This window comes from Eubalaena glacialis, chromosome 3 (assembly GCF_028564815.1).
Source record: "Eubalaena glacialis isolate mEubGla1 chromosome 3, mEubGla1.1.hap2.+ XY, whole genome shotgun sequence".
Lineage (NCBI taxonomy): Eukaryota > Metazoa > Chordata > Mammalia > Artiodactyla > Balaenidae > Eubalaena > Eubalaena glacialis.
The window spans coordinates 45,914,792-45,941,747 of NC_083718.1; the positions used below are offsets into that span (position 1 = coordinate 45,914,792).

A 26,956-nucleotide genomic window follows, 5' to 3' on the forward strand; every position below is an offset into this window, starting at 1 on the left:
GCACTTGGGATAGAGGAGTGGCTAAAAAGTCCCCATCCCTGCTCTCGTTCATGTAGGTTACATTCTGGTGGGGAACGACAAGTAATAATTAATTAATAAATAAGTTCGCTGAGATAAAATCAGGTAAGAGGTATAGAGAGTAACAAAGTGCAGGTGGTCAAGAAAGGTCTCTCTGATAAGATGAACTTTGAGCCGAGATCTGAAAGAAATGAGGAGCTAGCCATTGGGGGGGGCGGGGGGTGGGGAGTGTGGAGGATGCTCTCCTTCCAAGCGGATAAACAGCAAATACAAAGGCTTGCAAGAAAACGTGTGGTGATGTGTTCAAGAACGGCAAGGCGGCCAGTGTAGCAAAGAGTGAGCAAGAGGTCAAACGGCAGGGAAAGGCGGATGAAAGACGGGGAGTGGTACAGATCGTAAAAGGCTTCTAGCGCAAAAGGTCAGGATATTGACTATTCTAAGATGGCAAATCAGTGGAAGGAGCTGTGCAAAGAAGCTACGTAAACTGACATACGTTTAATAGGATGGTACTGGCTGCTGTATAGACCTCGGACTATAAGGGGCAAGGGTGGAAGTAGGGACACCCGTCAGTAGAAATGACCGTGGACTGAGGTAGAGCAAGAGCCATGGACATGGCAGGAAGTAGCCAGATGCTGGACATATTCTGAAGGTTGGCTACCGGGTGTATGAGAAAGAGAGAATTCAAGGATGACTGCAACATTTTTGACCTAAGGAACTAAACTAAAATCTTTAGATAAAGGCCTCTCCTTTTTGGACAACTACTTTTTAACAAATAGATTTGGGGGAAATGGATTTAACTGTTGGTTTAAAAAAAAATTATAACCAGATTATGTTTTACTATTACAAGTTCATCAAAATACTTCAAACATTTGATTTAATCTATTTTAAGTTTGGAGGGGGGTGTCTTTGATATAGTAATGGATTCACTCTTTTTTTCATCATTCTTTTTCTTCTCCTTCCTCTCCCTTGTCCCCCCACCCCCAAATCTTCTGCTTTGTATTTCTGTAAAAGCAGAATGAAGTTCTTAGATATTTCTACCTGTTTTCTATGATCTGAATTTTGAGTCCTGATCAACAACAGCAAGGAGGCCCATGTAGCAAACGTGGAGTGGGCAAAAGGACAGTGGTGGGAAATGGGAAATGAAATACTACTCTCATCCAGCATCTGCAAAACCCTGCGAAGCCCAAATCATGGGCACTTCCCACTTGATCTCCACTGTAAAACCGCCATACTTTAAAAACAACATCCTCATCATCAAATTAAAGAATAATAACAGTAAAAAAAATCTTCAGTATAACCTGATGAAAAAACATGCACTGAAAAGATTAGGGAGAAAGAAAAACCAAGTGTAATTACTGTGTAATTACTAGTTACTAATCTATGCATTTTCTGTTACTTAAATTTTACCTTTATGAAAACTCATCTAGAGCCACTATCCTCTTTACACTGGCCACTAAGTCCTGTACACATTCCACATAGACCTAAGTCCCAAGCATTTCTCCACCTTCTCAAGTGAGTACGTTCTGTATAATTTCCATCAATTCTTACATAAAGGAATGACTGGGTTATAGACAGACATTTCCTCATCAAAGTCATAACCATAGATTTAAGTCAAATCTAAAGAAGAATTTGACTAAAAACTTATTTAAAGAAGAACAAACATAGTGGACCCTTCTATAGTTTATTACATATATATTTATATAAATACCTTCTATATGCTTATCATCTCTGTGGAGGGACCTGTAATAATTATTATGTGAAAAGAAACCATTTTGGGGGAACTGCACAACATTGTTTCACAATTTTTTTAGAGAATTTGATATCTGATTTTAATCATGCAGCTAACTAGGTACCATATGCTCTTATAACTCCCTGAATTTTATAAAAGGGAAGGTGACATTCATAAACAGCTATAAATATTTCAAAAATGTGACCTTCATGAGGGAAGGCAGGGACTTTGGCTATTTTGTTCACTGCTGTTTCTCCAGTTACTAGAAGATTCCTAGCACACAACAGATGCTCAGGATATACTTACTGAATGTAAACACACACACATGAATGAGTGAATGAAAAACCTAAGTGACTGGTATATTGCCCAAAATGGTTGTCTAAGCTAACTCAAATATAAACTATAAAAAATTGTGTTGTTATACTAGTTATTCCATGCTAAGGGTAAATTTGTGGTATTTAATAATAAAATATTTTGGGGAAGTACTAAAGGTGGATAATTTTTTTCAAAACATAGGGTTTTATGATGAGAAGAAAAAGTAAAAGTGGTCTCTTTATAACGAAAATACTGAGTACTCTAGACTTAAAGATAATATTTTTCCTCAATGACTACCAAATTAAAACTCTAAAGAAGAAACAGCATAACTTAGTTCCAGTATATACAGAGAGATTTCATACCAGGAATCTGTGACCCAATAGTAACAGGAAAATCTTGAACTTCAAAAAATTCTTTTTTCCAAGAAATCAAAAAGCTGATTCAAAAAGAAGCAGCTTGGGTCAATTATTTCTATAAGATAGAAATTTTTAACCTCTCCTGTGGTATAGGAGATAGTATTTAACAGATTAAGAAAATAACAAGAGAGACTAACTGGTTTCCCCGAGGTCACACAGCAAGTTAACAGGGGCACCAAAAGCAACGCAGAACTGCTGACTCCTGGTCTTCTCTATTTCTGGCTGAAACCACATTGATTTAATAGGATTCAACAAGTGGATATGTCTTTGTTGGCAGAAGGGAGAAATGAACTTCATCATCTCTATCTTAGGGATGTGGAAACTGGCTCTGAGAGGGTAGTCACCTTCACGATTTACAAGGAGTAAAGGGGTGAAGCCAAAATACAAATTCAGGGCTCTTTCTGCTACAATGTAGCTGCTTCCTACCACATTTTAGAACACCCTTGAGGAATTTACACTGCAATTTTCTTCTCCTCTCATATAATTTCCTAGGAATGTTCTCCCTTCAGACTCTCCACCTTCACCCATCAGTGAGCCCCTGCTACTTATGGGAGTTACCTTACCCTTTAGGTATGTGCAGGAGAAGACAGCCTACCACCTTGTCTTCCCTTCCAGCGGTCCTGATTCACCTATCAAAATCCAACATCTTCTTCAAAGTCCAATTCAACTGACACTTCCTGCGACAGTTACCTTTATTGTCAACTTGACTAGGCCACCATATCCAGATGTGTGGTCAAACACTATTCTACAGGTTTCTGTGAAGCTGATTTTTTGATAAGATGAACATTTAAGTCAGCAGACTTTGAGTAAAGCAGATTATCCTCCATAATGCAGGGGGGGGGGCCTCATCCAATCTGTTGAAAACCTTAAGAAAGAGACTGACTTTGCCCAGGGAAGGGGGGGATTCTGCCAGCCGCCCACCTTTGGACACAAACTGCAACTCCTCCCTAGGTGTCCATTCTGCAGGCCTACTCTGATGATTTTGGATTTGCCAGCCCCCATAGTCCTGTGAGCCAATTCCTTAAAAGAAATCTCCCTCCATTGCTACAGATCCTGTTAGCTCTGTTTCTCTAGAGAACCCTAATACACATTCCCAAAGTTTCCTCTTACCATTCCACCTAGGAAAGGTACCGCCAGTTGGCATCACCGTATACTAGTGATACCTTCAGATATTTTTATGTGACCATCTAATCTTCCCTAATAGACTGAAAAACCCATAGAGAACAGGAGCGCCATCTCGTGCCACTCTACATTTTAGAGCGTCTTACACTTAGGGACTAATAAATGTGCTGAATGAATGTCCAGAGATGAGTCTGGAAGGCAGAGGAGGCTTCCAAAGCAGGAAGGAAAAAGGAAGAGGGAGATACTTCCAGTACTGGCAAAGAACAGAAAGAACTGAGCAGCTCAGGTGTCAAGAAACATTGAATAGACCGGCCAAACAAGTATAAAAGGTGAACGGAAGGAAGTAGAAGGCAATAAGGAAGATACAGCCTTGCAATGCTTCAAATGCCGGTGTATGTTTGTCTTTATCTTTGAGGCAATGGTAAGCCCTCAAATCAAAAAGGTTTATTTTGATAAAAGGAAAATGATGAAAACAACCACCCTTAAGAAAAATGCTTAGAGTTGGTGTGTAAGTGGTATGTACCACAAGATGGGTGGGAAAGATACAAGTTAGGAGGCCAAATAATAATTATGATAAGAGTGTCAGGTACTATAAAGCATACTTTTCCATTTACTAACCAGATTAATCCTCATGAGATCTGTTCGTGAAGAAACTAAATCATAGAAAGGATAAACAACTCACCCGAGGGCATACAGAAGGCAAGTAGCAGAGCTAGAATTCAACTCCAAGTCTGTCCAACTCAAAAGCCAGTGCTCCTCACCACTTCACTGTATCTCAGGCCAGAGGTAAGAAAACATAAAGCAGGGACAAAGTAAGCTGGAATGGATTTAAATGGAAAGTGGCATAGCATAGGGGTAAACATAGCTTCTGAAGCCCCACTGCATAGGTTTGAATCAGAGCTCTGTCACTTATTCATATCTGGGGGCAAGTTACTCAACTTCTCTGTGCCTTAGTTGCCTATTCTGTAAAATTAGAAAAATAGTAGTACTAACTCTAAGAGTTATTGTAAGGACTAAGTGACTTAATACATATAAAGATCTTAGAACTGTGCCCTGGCACACAGTAAACATTTAACAAATGTTAATAGTCATTATTGTTAATATTAAGAAAGATCAGTAATTGTAATGATCTGCAACTGAGCAAGTGCCAGAGTACTTGCTTTTATGTTTACTGATGTGCCCTAGTGGCCTCAAGCACAGTAGGCACACAATATATATTTATTTTATAAATAATGAACTCAATATAGGGAGCAAAGAGAAAGCAAGATCAAGTGGCTAAGATTTTTTCAGCCTTAAAATTTGCTTTTTATTTTCCTGGTAGTAATAAAAATTTTACAGAACTGCTAGATAAAACTAATATATGCATGTTCAGCAGAAATGAGTCCACTTGTCAAAGCCATATGCAAGAATGTCCATAGGATATGTACTAGAATGTCTATAATACACATACTAGAAATGTAAACAGCAGCACAGTTCATAGTAGCTCCAAACTGGAAACAATCCAAATGTCCTCTCAGTAGAATGTGTAAATTGTAGCATATGCATATATTGGAATATTAGGCAGCAATGAAAAGGACCGAGATCTAACTATACATATATTGTTATATGGATGACTCTCACAAAATGGTGATTAAAGAAGACACCAAAGAGAACATACTGTATTATTCCACTTAAAAAAGTTTTTAAAAAAAAGTAAAACTAATCTATATTTTTAGAAGTCAGGATAATGGTTACTCCGGGGGGATAGAGGCTGAGAGGTAACATGAGGAAGGATGTGAGGGGCTGGTGATGTTCCGATTTTTTTTTTTTTTTTTTTTTTGGCTGCGTTGGGTCTTCGTTGCTGCACGCGGGCTTTCTCTAGTTGCGGCAAGCAGGGGCTACTCTTCGTTGCAGTGCACGGGCTTCTCGTTGCGGTGGCTTCTCTTGTTGCAGAGCACGGGCTCTAGGCACGCGGGCTTCAGTAGTTGTGATTCGCGGGCTCAGTAGTTGTGGCTCAGGGGCTTAGCTGCTCCGCGGCATGTGAGATCTTCCCAGACCAGGGCTTGAACCCGTGTCCCCTGCACTGGCAGGTGGATTCTTAACCACTGCGCCACCGGGGAAGTCCCGATGTTCCGATTTTTGATCTAAGGACTGGTTACATGGGCGTGTTCACTTTGCAAAGATTCACTGAACTGTACCCTTTGATTTCTGCATTTGCCTGTATGTGTCACCCTTTAACAAAATTTACCTTAAAAATGATTATTGGTAGAGAAAGAAGGTGACAATGAGACTCCAAGTGGAAGTAACTACCAGAGCGTGGAGGAATGGTCAGGGCCTGGTATAACAAATGACATAAGGAAAGAGAGCCCTGGATGACTCTAATTGCCAATTTATGACAGGGAAAGAATCACGGAGCTACCTACAGAAAAATGAGGTATGTAGGGAAGGATTTAAGGTCAGGAGAGGTAGCAGGAGGGTAACAGTTCATCACTGTCTACCTTTCTGGATCCTACGAGATTTGGTTGAGCAAGAGTGTGCAAAGTGCCCCAGGTAGAGGTGATCAACAAATGGTACTGTCATCATCACCCCAGGGAGCCTGAAGCAAGACTATAACACGCAAGCAGAGGGGCTCCCACGAACGTAGGTTCCTTAAGAAAAAGGCTGTATTTTGCATATACTCCAGTGCCGTGCACACAGTAGATACTCAGTATATTCATGAATGTGTTCTAGACTGTCCTCTGTCAGCAGGAAATCAAGAATAAGATGTGGGTAAGTGGTACAAAATTAAGACATCTGTCAGAAATTACCTCTAAAGTCTGAAGATGATTAAGCTCTATGGCAGATCATAGATAAAAAAAAATTTAGAAGGGCAGAGTTCTGGCAAAGCGAGGACCAGATAAGGGAATGGCACCAGGAGCCCAGGAGGGAGGGAATTTCAGGAGTGGACTCGCCATGTCTAGTGTTGACCGGGAGTAAAGAGAATAGGAGTGGAAAAGGCCCCCGGTTCTAAGGTGGGATGTCCCTTGGTAACCTTCAAGGGGCCCATGTGAGCCAAATCAATGATGTATATAATTTCTCAAGGGCTCAAGAAGGAATGAATGAACAAAAAATAATGGAAGCAGTAAGTAAATAAACAGAATACACGCAGGAACACCAGGCATCTGAAGGTAAGAGAGATTTTAAATGGTAATTAGGAAGTAAAAAGCTGTGAAATGAATATTTTGGGATTAATTTTTGAAATAGAAAAAAAAAAAGCCTGGTTGAAAATAGAAGGCAAGGAATCCATGAGAAGCAGATATTAAAGATATTTGAAAGTTACCAGAAACTGGACCGAGACTGGGGAAAGCGTTGAGAATCAAGAAAAAAGGTTGAAGGGTCAACCTTCTTGCAGACAGCAAACACCCAGTCCGTGGACCCGGGTGAAGGGTGGGAGTAGAGAAGCAGCAGCTGGGACATACTAAACAAGGATGTCGGCACAGGACAGCACTCCGGAAGCGGGCACCTGCCTGGGCTTCTTTGCTCTGGATCTGATCAGGCTGGTTTCTTTAAAGAAGAGTCACATTTGATGATTTGTACTGTCCTTTATCATGACAAAATTCTGTGTTTCTTAAATGAAAACCATAAAAGGAGAATCTGTACAATGGCCAAATGAGTGTCCTTCAAAATATTAGCAAACATTACTCTAGACAATTAAATATATAGATAGATAGATAGATAGATAGATAGATAGATATACACACACACACACACAGTATTTCATTCCTGATGATCAAAAGTTAGATTGATTCTCTCTCATTTATTTTAATGCTTTCTAATCCAATTATTTATATATTGGGTCAAGGGTAAAGAGAGGTAAAATGTTTTAGTCCTGGTGTGTGTGTGCATGTATGTATGTTTTCAGTTATAATGCAAGTATCACAGAGCAATGAATAAGAATCTCTGTAATTCAACATACCCCTCCTGCAGATGTTCAAAGCTCTAAATGGATTTTCAATCATACTGTAGTTATAATTATGCAATGTTACAAATTAGCAAATAATCACATTAAATCAGAAAGGAAAAATGCCTCCTTTAGTGTATAATGGTTATATAATTCATGATACCCTTTTGAAAATGAACCAGATGTAAAGAATACAGCTTTCCTTTATCTGTATTTTCCAACTTCCTGTGGATAAAAACATTTCCAAGCCGTATTTTTTTTTTAAATAAGAGTGGAATTTTCTTGGGAAAGATTGTCAGATTAGCTCTCAAAATAATACTTTCAGTACTCATAACAAAGGGGAGCACTTCAAAAATCATGTGTGTGTGTGTGTGTGTGTGTGTGTGTGTGTGTATGCAACACAAAGCCTCTCAATGTATAGTAAGGAGGAGGTCACAGAAGATTTAGAAAATTAAGACAACTCCTATCTAGAACTGAGCATTTCTACCTTTAAATTTTTTATTATTTAAATATACTGTGCTTCTGGTTGGTAGTTGGAATCAAGGACTCCATGAACCAGTCTAGAAAATAATATCCTTTTTAAAAAAACTAATCATGAAAACTTTGATGTTTTTACAACTTTGGGATTTTATTTGGCTGGATGTTTTTATTATCGTTTCTCAATTCACCTATTGTTTCATCTTACTTTTACCTAAATTCAGTAGAAATTGACAAATTAGAATGGCAAGAGAGGGGAATTCCCTGGCGGTCCAGTGGTTAAGAATCTGCCTTCCAATGCAGGGGACATGGGTTCGATCCCTGGTCTGGGAACTAAGATCTCACATGCCGTGGGGCAACTAAGCCCATGCGCCACAACTAGAGAGCCCGCGTGCCACAACTAGAGAGGAGACCGTGCACTGCAGTGAAAGATCCCACATGCCACAACTAAGTCCCGACACAGCCAAAAATAAATAAATAAATATTTTTTTAAAAAGAATGGCAAGAGAATTACTGAAATCCATATACAGTATTCTCAGTTTTGAAATATTCTTTTTTTAAATTAAAATTAAAATTACAATTTCAAAGCCTGAGTAAACATTGGAAAAGGTCTCATACAGAGTTTTAGGGTCCTAGAGTAGTATACACAATTTAGGCCAGTTGTTATTACCACTTTTATTAAGGATGCACATAATGCTAAATTCTTGCACAATAAATAACATTTAATGACTTATTTAGGGTTCTATCATACATTACAGTATGTATGATCTATTACGCATTATCAAAGTTTAACTAAACGACTAAAATGTTGGACTCTGAAGTATGCGAAATAAAAACTGACCAAAATTGCTGAAGAACCTTGAGTTCTCCATTGTGTTCAGGCCAGGAACCCATGAAGATGCCCACAGTTAGTCTACAAGTAAGACCACACCATCTGTTGTCCAAGTTCCTCAGCCTAAAACAAACATTGAGACTCTTTAATTCCTTCCCAATTCCTCCAATCCATCCTGAGAGTCTCTAACATCTATTTACTAACATAAAACACCAGCTACAGCAGAAAGAACATCAGGATAGAGTTTCCTCCCATTTAACCAAAAAAAGTGTAAGACTCACCTGTGGCACTAATTAAAAGATTTTGATTCAGGCAGTCAGGAGTGGGGTTCAAGAATATGCATTTTTTAAAGGTACTGATTTTTTTTTAATTTTTTTGAAGTATAGTTGATTTACAATGTTGTGTTAATTTCTCCTGTACAGCAAAGTGACTCAGTTATATATATATGAACATGCATTTTTAAAGGATGCCACAGGTGATTGTGAGCCATGCAGGCTAAGGACCACACTTAAAGATTCAACCAGCCCAATTTCTTACTTTGGTTTTGTTTTTTTTTAAATAATCATCACTTACCAAGAGTCTATCATCCCCTTAAATAATCTTTATTTGGAATCTGTTTATCTTCTTCAAACTACACCCTCTTCAAGTTACAAGTACTGCAAGATTAGCATCAGGTCATCCTGGCCCGTCCTGCTGTAGCCAACCTGGCTTCATGACCCTGAACAGCTGCTCTGACCATCTGTGAAGCTGCAGGCCAGGCCTGCCTTATCCTGTTTCCTCACACTCGCCTGTAACCTCAGCCCAGAAAGCAGGACCAACCTGGGCCCTCTGGGCAAGATCTGCTCCCTTGTATGGGACTGGGGCAAGGGTGGGGAATCTACTTAGGATGATAACAATACAGTTTTTGCTTAAATTAGTTTTTACAACTCTAACTTTAGGAAGTGCCAGAGGAAATAAGGGACAAATTTGAACTTAACTTCAATGACATCAAATCCTTTGTCTTTGGAGGGTAATTTTGATTTCTAGCACTCATGTGTCAGTACCAAATTTGTACTCAATAAGAGTTTCTACTAAAGCAGGGTTTATAGCAATTTGGGCTCTGCTAATCATCAATTAGATACCTAGCCCCTTGGTAGCACCGTAATGTCACAACTTGGCTAGGCTGAACTACATTTCCCAGAATGCTCTTCCCTGTATGTTTCCTGTTACCATGGGCCCGGGTTGATTCTTCTACCAGGTGACTGACAACTATCCGCACAGCAATTTCTCCTCACCTTACACCATATCTTTGTTATTTAAAAAACAAACATTATTTGAATACCCACTATGTGCTGAAACCCACTACGTGCTTTCTGAATTAATCGGCACAGTAACTATGCTGGTATCATCGCTGATTGACAATAAACACAAAGGCTGAGTTTGGGGAGGTTTACAGAGCCTGACCAAGAAACAAATACCTGCAAACGAGGTCTTCTGACTACAAATCTGTGCTCCTACTACAGCAGTTTTGTTTTTGAACTATATTTTATTCCCAGCTATTATTTTCCTTGAAGATTAAACCGAATATGAGTTCTTTGCTGATTCCATCAATCATTCAAAATATACACACAATGCAGTCTGGCAGATACATAACTTGCATTCATATTTTTCCACCAGTATCCATCTTTTCACAATTGGTCATTTATTTCAAGGATCCAAATTACTGACCTTTTCGAGTTTTCCTTCAATCTATGGGTTTCTCTCTTTAGTAATCACTGTTCAGGTCTTCTGAAGACCTTCTTCAAAACATTTGTTGTCCTGGTCAAAAACATTTGTTTCTAACATTGCTTCGTCTCTCTGATTGTCTGTTAAAGTATCATGCGTCTGGCTTGCATTTCAGTGAAACTTACGTAAAATTTGCTGGGCTTTGCCCTGAATAACGGTAACACCTTTTTATGCTGGCAGGAAACATTTTTACGCTGGCGACACATCTACTCACTCTGGCCAGCTGCAGCACAAGATTGACGGGCTAACCTTGAGAGCTGGGCTGCTGTAAACTGAAACACGTTGCAACGTGCCCCTGCTATGACGACTCCTCCCCCGCCTCACAAATTACACCAGAAAGAATAGTATCATCCTTTCACAGTCACACCTGGGAACTTGACACCAGCTGACACCTTTCTACTGTTTATTTCCAATGTCTCAATTTTCCACTCTTCTAAAGGGCTTAGTGTCATCTGAAAGCTTGGCACTTTCACTCTGTGCCCAGGGCAGCAGATCACTGATAAAAATGTGAAATAAATGTCAGACAGAGAAAGGCAAATACTGTATGATGTCACTTATATGTGGAATCTAAAGTCTACAACAAACTAGTGAATATAACAAAAAAGAAGCAGACTCACAGATATAGAGAACAAACTAGTAGTTACCAGTGGCGGGGAGGAGGGGCAACATAGGGATGGGGGGTGGGATGCACAAACTGTTGGGTGTAAGATAGGCTCAAGGATGTATTGTACAACACGGGGAATATAGTCAGTATTTTGTAATAACTGTAAATCTAAAGTAACCTTTTAAAATTGTATTAATTCACTTTGCTGTACAGGATAAACTAACACAATATTGTAAAGCAACTATACTCCAATAAAAAATTAATTAATTAATTAAATTGTAAGAAAATTTTATAATAAATAGAAATTCAAAAAAAAAAAGTTAAATAAAACCCATCTCAGTTCCAATCTCGACATAATGCTCACCCCATTCAAAGAAGTGCCTGTTTTCCCTTACCTTTTGTTTCTGCTGTTTAAACTACTTCCTTCCCTTGGACAAAACACATCTCTTCCAGTACCACAGGGTGTCTTAGCGATTGCAGGGCAAGGGAGGGGAGGACGGGCCAAGGCTTTTGGAAGTTTAAATAAATCCTCTCCCCAGGCTCTCCCATGTCTGCATTCTTGGTTCACCTAAAACCATTCCAGTATTGGCTGAAGAGCCTGACTTCTCTGTCTCTAAGCAGCGGTGTGACTATGGGCAAAGCCCCTTTACCTCTCTAGTTCTCACTTCTTTCACCTGTATAATAAAATAACTGGCCTCTGGAATCTGTGGCGTTTCACATTTGGATATAAAACTATGATTCTGGTAAAACTATGATTCTGGTAAATCTGTCTTGATAGATGGCAAACTGCTTTCTCAAATAGGCTATGTTTGCTTAAGATTTGGGTGATTTTTTTTGGGCCTACAGGACATTTGGTACCTTTGTGACGGATGGAATCTTTTATGAGTAATCAGAGATGAGGCAGATATTGAAACAATAATGGGGAAAAATCTGAAAGACTTAGTCTCCACTACATAAAGTACAGAACATGTCATCTAGCACCCTGGAGCGATCTGACATAGAAACAAACTTTTCAGACGAGGATGTAAGGAAAATGATACTCCCACGTCCAGCTGGACCATCTTCAGTTTCTGGTAGGTGGCTAAAGTGTTACGACAGCTGGACTCTGAGTGGCATAAACCCAACTGGGCCAACGTGGAGGTATGGGTTGATCCCAGTACCGAGAAGCACTTCAAGTTATATAGAAAGCACAAGTATCAGCAGTCACAACCTAAATGCCTACAGGGCCAGCAGGTCACATGGAGTCCATGTCGCTGACTATAACACCACAGGGAGTCAGGGAACTGGGCAAACTAGACAGCCTATACCTATCTGTAAGGCATCCAAATTCAATTCTTAAAAAAATGGTCCAGGGCTTCCCTGGTGGTGCAGTGGTTGAGAATCCGCCTGCCAATGCAGGGGACACGGGTTCGAGCCCTGGTCTGGGAAGATCCCACATGCCGCGGAGCAACTGGGCCCGTGAGCCACAAGTACTGAGCCTGCGCGTCTGAAGCCTGTGCTCTGCAACAAGAGAGGCCGCGATAGTGAGAGGCCCGCGCACCGCGATGAAGAGTGGCCCCCGCTCGCCGCAACTAGAGAAAGCCCTCGCACAGAAACTAAGACCCAACACAGCCAAAAATTAATTAATTAATTAATTAATTTTTTAAAAAAAAATGGTCCAGGTAAAACAAAACCCACCAGTAGACCAGAATCAGCTCTCGTGCTGCCAGAGTATGATCTCTGACTTTACGGGTACTTCAGCCCTCTGGATTTCTTTGCTGACACTTCAGTAGGAACTAACGGCCCCACCTCCCGTTTCTCTGGTATCGCTGGGGAGTAGAGGGACATGTGGACAAGAGTATTTCTCTGGCAAAGTAAAGTAAAAGATTCAACTACTTTAATGGACGAAATCTCCGATTAGTAATAAAACTTCTATTAGGGAAAAAAACCCACAATCCTTTTTCAGAGAATAATAATAGAGCCCCTTTCATAGGGTTGTAGTGAGGACCGAAAAAGGTAATCACTTAAGATACTTAGTGCAGCACCTCGTACATAAATGCTAGCCACTCTCACGATTGTTATTATTAAATTCTATCAGGTGATGGAATACAAACTACGTTCTTCCACGGAACCTCATAGAATTATCATATTCTCAGGCTGGGTAGGTTTGGAAGGCTTGTACTGGGCCAGAAAACAGCTATACCATAAAGTTCAAAAAAGGATTCTGTGCTTGCTAGATGCTGCTGCTGCTGACACTGTAGGCCTCTTTAACGTGGGAATACAGCACATCTGCCACTTCCCTCCTCCTTCCCCACCCACTCTGCCCCGACTTAAGGTCCCTGCACTGAGATCCCAGAAAAAGTAGAGCAAAGGATTCTAAAACATCTACTACTTCCTGTGCCTCTCCCCGCAAGTTTTTTTTAAAACCCCAGTATTGAAATTAACACACCATTCCAAATCCCACCCATTATAATGATACCCCTACAAATCCTAGGAATACTTTCTAAGGAAGTGGATGTCTTTTAAAAATCCATAGAACATAGCTGGCATGCTCTGACATGACGAAACACCTCTTCCCATCGCTTCTGTTTATTTTTCCCCTCTCTCCACCCCTCAGCTGAAGGTAAACACTGCTGTGTGGGATCATCATGTTCTACCAGCTTTTGAAAAAAAAAAAGAATATTCTAAAATTTTTAACCCTGCTCTCTTATAAATCTTTATTGTTTCATGAGTCAAATGTGGGATCTTTCTCAGTCTTCTGCAATGTAACTCTGATAAAGAACCATTTGAAATCAATGAATGAGTGAATAAACAAACGAATAAATGTACCTTTGAAAATCAAGGAATACACAAAGAACAAAAGTATTACACGGCTTAAGATATCAAGTTATTTTCCAAACAGCTCAAGAGAAGCACATGATTTTTGTTTGCTTTTGAGAATTTCAGAATAGATCAAATACTAGTAAATACACATTAACCGTACGATTGAAAATGAGAATCTTAACACTTTAAAAGCAAAGGTTTTTTTTTTTTTGAGGTATACTATTGATACTTCACCTATTTGGCGGAAACTTTGCTTTACTAATGGTTGAAGCATAGAGAAGCATATCTTGCTTTATAAAGGGTGAAAATCAAACGTCAGATGCATTAAAGAAACCTAACATTACATGAAGGCTCCTTTTGAAATATGAATGATGCCACGGACCTATTTCCATTTGAAATTCCGATTTTTCCATTTATTATAGAACACCTACAATAAATAATAATGTCACGTGATATTATTAAAGAATACTGATTTATTTTACCATTTGTTTTCTCTCCCCTAAAGGGAAAGAATATCAAAGAAACACCCAGATTGTGTTTAAATGTTAACTTCATTTTATTTGTGTATACCTCCTTGTTCTACTGGCAGTGTGTTGCCTAAATAGCTATCTCCCTACATATTCTTGCAAACTAGATCTTTTTCCCTTGAGGGGAAAGAGAAGGATAAAAAGTAATTCCATGCATTTGGAAGACTTAGTATGATGAGGTAGGCACTAAGGTGTGCTTTTGATTTAATTAAGAAAAGTATAAACTTTGTGGAGTCATCTTCTTCACAGCAAAACAGGAGGAAATCCTAGTTGAGGATTGAGATAAGCTAATTGATCAGCTTCCCTAAAGGAAATTCCACTGATTTTATAACAGTTCCCCAAACTCTGCAGGATTTTCCGGTAAGTCAAGTCCAGGAGCAGAAATGGTTACCAGGACCTCAATTTTATTTTCATATTTGCATAGATAGTGAAAATTTTATTTGTGTTCCCCCACCCCCACCCCCCGCCATGGTTTTTGTTTGTTTACCTTTTCTCTTTGACCACACCCATAACAGAAGACTCAGATCTACCCAGAGCTAAGAGCAAGTCACAAGGCAACAATAAAACAAGCAGAGATGAATGAACAGGGATGGAGGTAGGAGGCTGTCCTGGGCAGGACTGGCTACAAAATCTGCAGAGTCTAGTGAAAAAGGAAAATGCAGCGTTCATTATTCAAAAATTATTAAGAATTTCAGGGACTTCCCTGGCGGTCCAGTGGTTAAGACTCCGTGCTTCCACTGCAGGGGGCATGGGTTCGATCTCTGGTCAGGGAACTAAGATACTGCGTGCCCCGAGGCGCGGCCAAAAAAAAAAAAAAATTATTAAGAATTTCAGAAGAACAACAGCAGTGCACTAAGCCAAGTGCAGGGCTTTTCTGAGTGTGGGGCTCCGTGCAACGAACTACACAGGTCACAGGTCCATGAAGCTGGTCCTGGTCCTGGTCCTGGAAGACACTTACCAGGCTCCATGGGTAAGCTTTACAAACAAACTCCAATCTCCAATAAGTCAAATATGTGGAGATGAAATAAAAGCTGCTTGGAGATACAGTTGAGATCTGTTCATTTTGTACGCCCACTGACTAGCAAAGTGTCTAACACGGAACGGGTACTTAAAATAAAGGTTGAAATGAAAAATAATGCAAATGGCAACTAACATTTTCATCAACTCATCTCCTTTGGGAAAGCAATTCTCGCCTTCAAGATTGCTCTGCTTGTTGCAGACAGCCATTTCCTCTCTCATCTCATCATACATGACATTAGCCACACAGAATGATGTTTGAGATTAAATACCAGTATAAACAGCATCTTAAAATATCTAAAATATCTGGCAGAAACAACTCCGTTCTCAATCATCAACAGAGAGAGAACAAGTTCTCATTCACCCGCTGGAGCTGGCCAGGAGGAGGATTTGCCATTCTCAGCAAATTATATTATCCACAGGGAATTCATGCTGAATTTTAAGTCTGATTTGAAGAGAGTCCCTATTTCCCAGCCCACGGGTAAACTTTAAATAGCCATTAAAATGACATTTCAAAATAATAAAAGAATTCACAGAACTGGAGGAACAAAACACATGGTGTTGTAAAAGGAAATGGAAACGTTACCATAATTAGAGCTTTTAAAAGAGACATTTTAAACACTGGTTGAACACTGACTTGTTTACAATAGCACTCAAGGCAGATGGCAAGAGACTAAAAGGGAAACCATAGGTATTTACTAGAAAGGTAAGGTGAAGAAAGCTTTTGTAAGGTCATTGGAACCACTTCTTGAAACCTAGTTTAAAAAAAAAAAAAAAAAAAACACCAGTTTGACCTTTATGGGGATGTAAGGCTTCACCTAATCTGGCTTTGCCATCAATATAATATGCCAGAGGCCCAAACTATGTAATTGGAAGAAAAGGGGGGTTACCACTGCCCCTCCACCACCATAGTCTAACAATGTAATAACGTAACTCTCTTGTCACTCACCGTCACAACAAAAATGCACTCACCCTCTTTATGGTACCTAAACAGTGCAGCTTTCAATGTGGACATTTATTTGCAGTTAGTGGAATGACACGTTGTCCAGTAAGTTCTTCCCAGACAGGAGCTACATTTAACATTGTAGAATGCCCCCTAGAAGCCCATACAGAGATTAAGTGTTTTTCAAAATCCTTCTGGAAATAACTGCTAGGCAGTTTTACCGAGCAGACTAGAATATAGCCTCATAGTCTAGTACTTTAGAGAAGTTGAGACGTGTAAGGAGAACGGTGATCCCAAGAGTAGAGTGACCCACAGAGGCTGAGAAGTGCAGAAAACACAGAGGCAGCACCCACTAAATGGAGGGAGCTTGGAACAGGTCCCACAGACCTGAAGTTTCCACCAGAATGCCACAATGTGTCAAGACTGTCCTTGGCCGGTAGAGCAACTGTGCTGGCCACAGCAGTGGTTCCACTGCTTTGCATCAAAACGATGCTTACCTCTAGGAAGGCGGACGGCCACACCTCAACAGCAGGCTACAAATGTGTTCTGGAAAAGTAGGAAAGGTTATCTGCCCTCATTAGGACAATTAGAAGCCCCTTAGCACTATGCAAACAGACGATTCAACAGGGATAATGCAAAGACAAACATGTTCTGATAACAGAAAAATGTCCCAGAATTGAAAATTTTAGAAACCATGTATGCACTCAGCAACTTCAACCTTGAAGCCAATTCACTCTTCAAAAATTACTTTTTCTCTTCAAAGTGTTCTCTTTAGTGTTGAAAAAACTAAAGAGGGACTTCCTCACTGGAGGAAGACTTGGAAAAACCCCAGACCTAAACGAAAAGCAGTGATCTTGGCCAACAGCTTTCTGGTTTCCCCTGGCTATTATTAAGGATCCTTCTGTTTGACTAAGAATTTCTCCACCTCTCACAAACCATCTTTTTTCTTTCTGTGTCCAGAAAAAATCTGAAAACCATGTGTTTATAATGAGCCTGTTGCTATGCACATCGTTAAAACACATTACAAAAATCTTTCCTTTGAGTCAGGAGGAGGACAGGATGGGGGAAGATGAACTCCTAGCCAGAGTCCCTTTGCTGAGCAGACAAGCTGGCAAAAAGGGAGATGAGAAACAAAGCAAAATGGAAAAAAATATGGTGGTCCCATCCCTTGAGTCATTTTAACCAAAGGAGGAAAACTAACATTTTTAAAGCCCCAAGGTAATGCATCTTACAGTTTGGAACAGGGCTAACAAACTCTCTTCCTAATCTCTTTAATTCCTATGGTTTCATGACTCATCCTCCATCTGTCTATCAGTGTGTCCTTTTCACCGGCTTTTTCACACTTCTGTAAGACTATCAGGAGTTTTGTTTTGGTTTTTTTCCCCTTTTATGTGTACTTCTGTGTGTATTCTCCTTTTGATATCTTTGGTCTTCTATTCAGTTACCACCTAAACGTAGGTCCTGAACTGTCCATGTCGCCCCCTACTCCCCATAGTATCTTGGCCTTTTTCCCTCACTTACGAAGAGATTTGTTCTGCAAAAGTCATATCCTGGAAACGAGATGAGACAAAGCATATCAAAATTAATGTCAAAAAACAAAGATTCTCGATTTTCTAACTTAAAAAACCTGGACTTGATAATCTTAAGTCAATCACCTTCTTAAACAGTTTGCAATCAACATCCTTCTCCAATTTTTGTTGTATTTTTCCAAATACTGTATTAACCTGAAAGTTTTCAAGGGTAGGACTGTCTGAAGATGAGAAATGAAATACACATCTTTTAAATATATCTTTCTTTCACCCCTGTGTGTCTTTATATGGGTTCACACACAAGCATGCACACACGCGTGCGCACACACGCACACACACACAGAGTATTAATTCCAAGCTCTTTGTCCTTAATCAGAAAAGAAATGGCTGGTCCCGACTAATGCTATAGAACCTGTTTTACTCTCAAATAGAAGTATCCAAACCATTGCAAACATGTGTTGGGTGAAAACAAGTGTGGTTGGCTCCAGACAAAGGCTTATTTTTTAAGCACAGATGGTTGAATGGTTGCCTCCTCCAAAGGGTTGCCCACAATGAAAGACAGATTTCTATTTCTAATCTATGCAAACATCTTACTCAGCGGGGCATCACAAAGACTAACTGTTTTGTGTCAGATGCTGCGGATCCCAGGTGCTCTCAGAGAAGCCAAAGCTCACCTCCACCTGAGATGCCTGGTAACTCAGGTAACAGGGGCCGACTGGGGAGTGAGCCACTAACCAGCTCCTCATGAATGCTGCTGGGGCCTTCCGTCAAACATTCCTCTGGAATCCCACACCCACCACTGCTTCTCCTTGGCTGCTCTGCCTGGAGGACAGTTTCAATATTCAGCTGAGACACCAGATGCTTCTAAAACCTCCCAGGAAGGCTCAGATTCCCAAGGGCTCCTAATGACTACTGGTAGCACTCTTCACCTTGAATTCAGCTCTTCTATTCCTCTCTAATATCAAACCCAGAAATCTTGAGCACTTAAAACTGTTATTCTGTTCAAACCAGTCTCCTTTACCCTCTAGTCTATATGCCTAAAACCCAGGGTAAGTCTCAGTGAATCACACCTGGGTCACTGTTGGTGTCCCTCAACCTTCCCAAGTATATGTATTCCTTTTTTCTTTCTTTTTTTCCCCGGCCACTCCGTGTGGCTTATAGAATTTTAGTTCCCCAACCAGGGATTGAACCCGGGTCCCCCGCAGTGAGAGGGCTGAGTCCTAACCACTGGACCACCAGGGAATTCCCTCCTTTTTTCTTTTCGTTCTCCCTCTATCAATGTTCCTTTCTTTATTTACAACACTTTTCTCTATTATTTCTCCACCTCCCTTGCTCTGACCCCCCCTGGCACATTCCAGTTTTAGGGCCCCTTGGGACAACAAAAATTCCTGCAATGCTGGGTGGGGGAGGGGGAGGACCAAAAGAAACTCCTCATGCAAACCGGCTCCTAATTTTAAACATCCTTTCCCATAAAGAGAAGGTTATACCTGAAATCTACATAGGTTAGTTCCAATTTTTAAGTCTAAAAAACGTCCTTCAAAGTTTTGAATTATTTTCTGTTAGTTTTTCTGATCAAACAACAGTAACAGAGTTTGCTTCAAAATCCTGTGTTGAAAAACACTTCTTTCCTTCCTTATCAAACTTCTTAAATGAACCAACCTAACTGAGCAGAAAGAAATTCAAAAGTTCCTACTCTATACCTCAGTTTTTGAGATTTAAACACTTTTTGTTTCAGCTTATAAATGCAAATATTGACAATCAAATAATGCAGCATTAAGTTTACTTATCTGGAAAATCTAAAACTGTCAAGAGCTTTAGAGGTTAACTAACTTATTGATTCCCAAGTCTGAATGAACATCAGAACTACCTGAGGAATATTGTTTATTTTAAACAACACATCCTCGTGAACCCCAGTCTGAGACATTCCAGTTCAGACTTCTGGTGCAGCCCTAGAATCCATATTTATAATAAATGCTTCGGGTAATTATGATCTAGCAGGCCCTGGTCTGTTTGAGAACCACTGATGATTCCAACATTCTTCCCAATATGGCGGTCTCCTCTACAAGACACTACATGGGCTATCCACTCTGTGCTACAGCATTTTCAGAGACTGGGGCTCTTGCCCTTTTATAAGTCTGCTTACTCCACTTTTACATGGCTTTATTATTAGAAACTCTGTTCTTATGTCGAGCCAGATAACCAAAGTCTTTCAACTCCTTGAACTTCATTATTACCGGCCCTAATTTTGTGCTCTGGAGCTGACACAGAATTCCCTCCCCATGAGAGTCCAAAGGCAGCTACTGTACCCTTGCGAGTCTTCATTTTTCTAAGCTTAAACAATCTTTTTTTCTTTAACTTCATAAAGCACAATTTCTGAGTCCCTCACCATTTCAACTGCTCTTCCTAAACAGACCTTACAGAATAAATCTGTCTAGAGGAACACCACTTCATTTTCTTTTTCTTACGGGCTGTACTTTTCCCAATATGCATTGATTTATAGTCCATGTTTCATCCTTGGCACTCATTCTCTTGCATTTAATGGTCCAAGAGCCATGAATCAGCAAGTATTTATTATTACCCTAATGCTGTGTTCCTAACACTGTGTAAAGTACTCAAGGATTCAAAGCTGGAGGAAATCATCTTGCTTTGATTTGACTTGAGGAGATTTGAGGAGATAACTTCTTGGACAGAAAGGACTTAAATAAATGAAATCACTTGAAAACAGTGCACGATGGTACACAGTCAAGTGCTTCAAATGAATGACACCTGAAAGACTGACATAGGTTTCCTGGGTCAGACTGTCGGCTCTCTCATGGCCTGTGTTTATAGAAATACCACCTATTTAACAATGATTTGGGTTAAAAAAAGAAGAAGATGGACACTATCACCTTAAAATGTAAATAAAAATTTCAACTGCATCCTTATTTCAGAAATTTAAAATCTAAGAAATGACACATGCAATAATCAAGTAGAATACTGTTCCTTCTACCTGGGATGCCACTGGCATTGCTTCCCAAGCACTCTGAATGCCATGATCCAAGTAAAAGGCTTAAAGTAGAGGGTTTATGCGATTCCCTTCATTACCGGAAATAACAGAATGATAAGGAGACACCCCCCTACCTGCATATTTTAACAAACACCAACAAAAACGCACTTGTTTCATTCACAGAATCGCAGACTATCAGAACATTTGGGACTCATTCAAATCCCTCACTTTACAGATGAGGGAAAAATATCACTTCAAAGATGGCACGTGGTTTCTCTCCCAGGTAAAGCGGCCAATGAGCAGGAGGGCGGGGCTAATCCCCAGATCGCTCTGCTGTTGGCTTCCTGCCTCCCCGCATTCAACCTACGAAACCAAAACCCTTACCCTCTCAGCGCTTTCCTCAACTCTATTCCCATCTTCAGTTACCTTCTCAATCCTCAAATCCAGAGTCTGATGATGCATTTTGTTTGGGGACATTTTGAGGGAAGGAGTGGACCAAACGGTTTTAGGTGGTTAATTTTTTATGAAATCCTAGCATATTGATTTTACCCACAGTCTATCCTGCTAGACACAAAATTCTACCTGCTACAGGATCACTGCTACCTCACTAGCAGTATAGGGAACCGCTGGGGTTAGCTACATGGATTCAAACAAAAATTCTAAAGCTGCAAAGCAACTGGTAAACAATTCCCAACTACTACGCCACCCTCTTCCCCACCACACACACACACACACACACCCCCCTAAATCAACCAGCTCATCTACTTCATCTGAAGCCTCACAGTTAATCCACATCCTATATGGAACGCGGAGGAAAAAAATGTACCTACCTTGTGGCCTCTTGCTGAAGCCACGACACATTTGGCACATAAAACATGACTCCAAAGAAAAGCAGAGGCTCATTAGCAAATTTGTCCAGATGTTTCTTCAGAGGTTTCTCCAGCTCCACCCATCGTGCTTGCTGGCTCTTGCTGAGAAACCAAAGGCCAAAGTAGTGCGTCTAGATAAAAGGATAAAACAGCATCAGTTCACGCTTACAAGGGGCATCCTGAGACCACACAGGAAATAAGACTCCAGCACCTTACCTCCCCTTTGGTGCCTCAGCCCGTACACAAGGATCCAGCTTTTACTTTTGAACTTTGGGACACATGAAAAGAAACCACAGGTACCCAGTACTGTAATCTACCCGAGTCTCCAGATGCAGTATTCCTACCCATTGCTGCTGTTTGTACATGTGGGTACTGATGCACCTATGCTAGGTAAGCGGGGGTGATGCAGAGTGGGGACAGTGTGGCCTTATTCTAGGATCTCAAGGCTGACTTCCCTGTGCTAGTGGAGCACAGGAGCAGAGGCAAACACAGCTCTCTCACCTGCTACAAAGTAACTTACTGTTCAGCTCCAAAGATGAAACCTTCTGCCAACTTTAAGCTTCAGCAGTGTAGATATTTTCATACAGTACCGGATTGGAACAGAAAATTGATTCACTGTTTAAGCTTTAATGAAGTACTTTTAAAAAAACATCGGCCTCGACTACTTCATTATACATGAACTGCAGCGAATCTCTCCCCCGCATTAAGCAGGGAGAGAGGAAGGAACCCCTCTTCACAGCTGCCACAGGAGCCCCTGGTGCCTGTCCTTGGCAGATGATGGGGGGATTTGAGAGATGAGAGTGAGATTTTCACCCTTAGACTTGAAGCCTCAGCCAGGTTAGTTTTGAACAACATGCTAAATGATTAAAACCAGTACTTTTATGCATCCAATCCTGTCTTTACATTAATTCATGCTAGGATTTCAGGATGAGCACAACAGTCGCTAAAAACTAGATCACTGCTTTTGAAGCATTCTTTTATATTTCAATTATAGCCTAGAATGGTTTACAGCACACCTGGAAAGCTGCCTTCAAAGGAATGATTTCATTACAATGTTTAATTTCCAAAGGCATTTTTGTGCCGACCTTCCCACTCCAGCTGGCTGCCACATCAACAATACTATAGATCAATCCCCATCACCACCCCACCAAAATCTGTAATCAAGTTTTGACTCTGACTTTTCCATAAAACCAGACACATCCTTCCCTACATAAAGCTACAGATCCAAAATACTCTAAAGGATATTTTTAAACGGGTGTACTTTCAGATGGGACCATTTCCTCCATGATTTTCCAAAGGGCAAGTCCATACCAGAAATCTATGCATTTCTTGAGCAACAAAATACCAATGAACAGAGCTGAGGTTATATTTCTATCAACTTAGACCAACTTGCTTGAGTGAATTCTGACCCTCTTGTTCATTTCCCAGCTCCAGTGAGCCCATTAGTTGTTCCAATGGGACTGATGACGTAGAGGAAATGAAATGTGGCTGAACAGAAAGAAAATAGGCTTTGAAGTCAGTTCATCTCCAAGCTTTTACACTCTCTGTCTTGATAACTTTATACAAGTGATGGAGCCTCCGAGGGTCTCAGAGCTTTCTCATCTGTAAAATGGGGATGGTGATTACAACCGTCACCCACAGGCTGTTAGGGGTGTAAATGAGATAATACCTGTCCACGTGTGCGTGGCCCACATTAAGTAACTACTTCATAAATGGTGACTTCTGTTGCTGCTACTATTATCACCATGATCATCATACTCGGTAAGTGAAAGCAGGCAAGCCTCAAGAATCTTTGTCATCAGTGCTATTGGCATCTCTATGAAGCACAGAATCAGAAAACAGAAGTTAAAAGACGCAGACGTAGAGAATGGTCTTGAGGACACGGGGAGGGGGAAAGGTAAGCTGGGACCAAGTGAGAGAGTGGCATGGACATATATACACTACCAAATGTAAAACAGATAGCTAGTGGGAAGCAACCACATAGCACAGGGAGATCAGCTCGGTGCTTTGTGACCACCTACAGGGGTGGGATAGGGAGGGTGGGAGGGAGACGCAAGAGGGAGGCGATATGGGGATATATGTATACATATAGCTGATTCACTTTGTTATACAGCAGAAACTAACAATACACTGTAAAGCAATTATACTCCAATAAAGATGTTAAAAAAAGAAAACAGAAGTTATCTAAAAATAAAGGAGAAAAAGCAAGCAAAAGCAGAAGCTGTAAGGCCTATAAATGACATAAAAATCTAAAAGGTATAAGAAAAAAAGAAAATCACAAAGCAGTGCCTCCCCGAAGATTTTCTTTAGAGTCTCATTATAGGTGTTTATGGGACACTGGAACATCACTCTGATGCTTTCCTAGGAGATCTATCATGTGGGCTTAGGCTAACCTTAAAATGAGGCAATCTGGGTACTTAATAAACCGTCTGAAAAGGGTCCAAGGCAGTTCTGCATTATACTGAATTCCTTCATGGAGCACAGCGACATATGAGGGTATTCCACCATATTGTGGATGGCTAGGAGTGAGTTTGCATATGATAAATGAGGTAATATATGTAAACAGTGACAGGCTATGTGATAATTATTTTAGTTGAAAAAGAGCCCTTTTATAAGCATAGGTGGAGAAAGGGAGGGCAAACTATGCAATTGCTTAACAAGCCAACCATGATTTATTATCTTTCACTAAAAGGAGTCTTCACATTTGGAGGTATGATTTTATGGTCCATACTTCATTCAAATTGTAACATTCACTAAAATTAGTAACATTCAAACTATAAAGGGTCCACAATAACTGCATAAACATTCTACAATTGATTTTGAAAAAAAAAAAAAAAGATTTAACTTTTACTTCTCCTATGCTTTGGAGGCCCGTATTTTAAATTTCCTTTTCTCATTCCCACCCAATCATTAAACCAGACCTGATCTCCCCACTTCAAAAAAAAAAAAAAAAGGGACTTCCCTCGTGGCGCAGTGGTTAAGAATCCGCCTGCCAATGCAGGGGACACAGGTTTGAGCCCTGGTCTGGGAAGATCCCACGTGCCACGGAGCAACTAAGCCTGTGAGCCACAACTACTGAGCCTGTGCTCTAGAGCCCGCGAGCCACAGCTACTGAACCTGCATGCCACAACTACTGAGCCTGTGTGCCACAACTACTGAAGCCCGCACACCTAGAGCCCGTGCTCCGCAACAAGAGAAGCCACCGCAATGAGACACCCATGCACCGCAATGAAGAATAGCCCCCGCTCCCCGCAACTAGACAAAGCCCGCGCACAGCAACGAAGACCCAACGCAGACAAAAATAAATTAATTTTAAAAAAAAACCCACCCTGAGAAAGAATATTCCATGGAGTACACATACACATACATGCATGCACAAAGATACATTCATGCACACGTGCACACACAGAAAAGGAAGATGATGAGGTACAAAAGAAATCATTGTATGATAATAGTCTTGAGCCATAATTAACAGTACAGAATTCCAAATAACAAGGTAAACCACTTCCAATGCCAAAACCTAATCCATGGCATAAGATATTTTTGTTGCTGCAATACAGTCTTTTCCAGAGGACACAGGGTATTTCTGGGTGACTCACCATGCATTCATCCAATGAAACAATTATTTAACTATTCAAGGAATGGGGTTCCGATGCAGAGGCAGGTAATCTGGAGGACACAGTTTCTACCTACTATGGCCAGAACGACCTAGTTTTAGAAGTGCTGTATTGAGCTATTTAGGAGGAAGGAAAGTTCATTTATAAGATCCCCATCCGCACACTGTTTTGTGAAGATCTGCCCCAAGTAACCTTCTCCATTCCCACCCCATCCCCCACCCCGTTCTTCCCCTAGCCACATCCCTGTTCTGGAGTATTCGATGGAGGAGAAAGACCCTGTCTCAAAGTTCTTACCCTGTTCTGTTCAAGTTCACAAGGCAACACATTTATTCAGCCGTGTCTACACAATGCATCACAGGAAATGGAATCAGAACCTAACCACTCACTTAAACTAACATGTGCACCAATCAACTTCCTGTGTATCAGCCAAGGGGCCATTACTCCCATCAAGCCCAGCTGAGACCACACCAGGCCTGTTCATAAGCGACTTGCCAATTTCAACTCCAGCTGAATTCTGAAAGCTGAGCTTCACTGCTAAACACTGCCAGATGGTTGAAGGAAATGTGGTGGATTCCAAATAGAAACCACCTCCTCCATGACCAAAAGGATTCCACCGTATTGCCCAAGAAAATGACTGAGACACTTGTTTGGTTTATCTCCAAAGCACCAAACATAAGCCAGGTCCATCTAATCCTCAGGATACCTCTGTGTGAGCTCTAAATCCCATTTTATTTCTCTAGTTTTCTTTAGAAAACAGCTCTGGTGCCAGGAATTCTGCAATGAGTTCATTGCAATAAGAAAAAACAGGGCTTCCCTGGCGGTGCAGTGGTTAGGAATCTGCCTGCCAAGGCAGGGGACTCGGGTTTGAGCCCTGGTCCGGGAAGATCCCACATGCCGCAGAGCAACTAAGCCCGTGCGCCACAACTACTGAGCCGGCGCTCTAGAGCCCGCGAGCCACAGCTACTAAAAGCCCGCGTGTTTAGAGCCCGTACTCCACAACAGGAGAAGCCACCTCTCACTGCAACCAGAGAAAGCCCGCGCACAGCAACAAAGACCCAACTCAGCCAAAACTAAATAAATAAATAAATTTACAAAAAAAAGAAAAGACAGAAGAACCGGTTCCCAGGGAGAGGAACCACATCTCTGAATCAATTGCTAAAACTGCAAAAATGCATTACTAAAAAAATAATGTAAGAAGAGCCACATAAATTGTCATTTTCATATGAGTAGTTTCCTGGTTTATTTGGTTTGGAGTTTTGCATTTTAACAGGGGAGGATAAATGTATGTGAGCCCTCAAAAATAGGCTAGTTTCTTCAGTGGCAGATTGGCATGTGAATCCTTCAGTGTCATAATAAGAGCCCTCTTTCGGTATCATGAAAAGATTGTAGTAAATAAGGCCTTTAAAAACAGTTTGGGATGTTTTTGATTCATTTCTTCATTTATTTGTAAATATGGTGTTATCCCCCATG

General features: G+C 40.7%; 1 protein-coding gene across 2 annotated transcripts in view; it reads right to left on the reverse strand.

Annotated features, from left to right (window-relative positions):
* PTPN14 (protein tyrosine phosphatase non-receptor type 14) overlaps nt 1-26,956 on the reverse strand; it is a 173,014-nt gene that overhangs the window by 71,734 nt on the left and 74,324 nt on the right. For both annotated transcript variants that reach the window (XM_061187519.1, XM_061187518.1), the window contains one exon: nt 21,831-22,000. In XM_061187519.1, the coding sequence (XP_061043502.1) occupies nt 21,831-22,000 (170 nt within the window). The remainder of the gene's footprint in view (nt 1-21,830; nt 22,001-26,956) is intronic.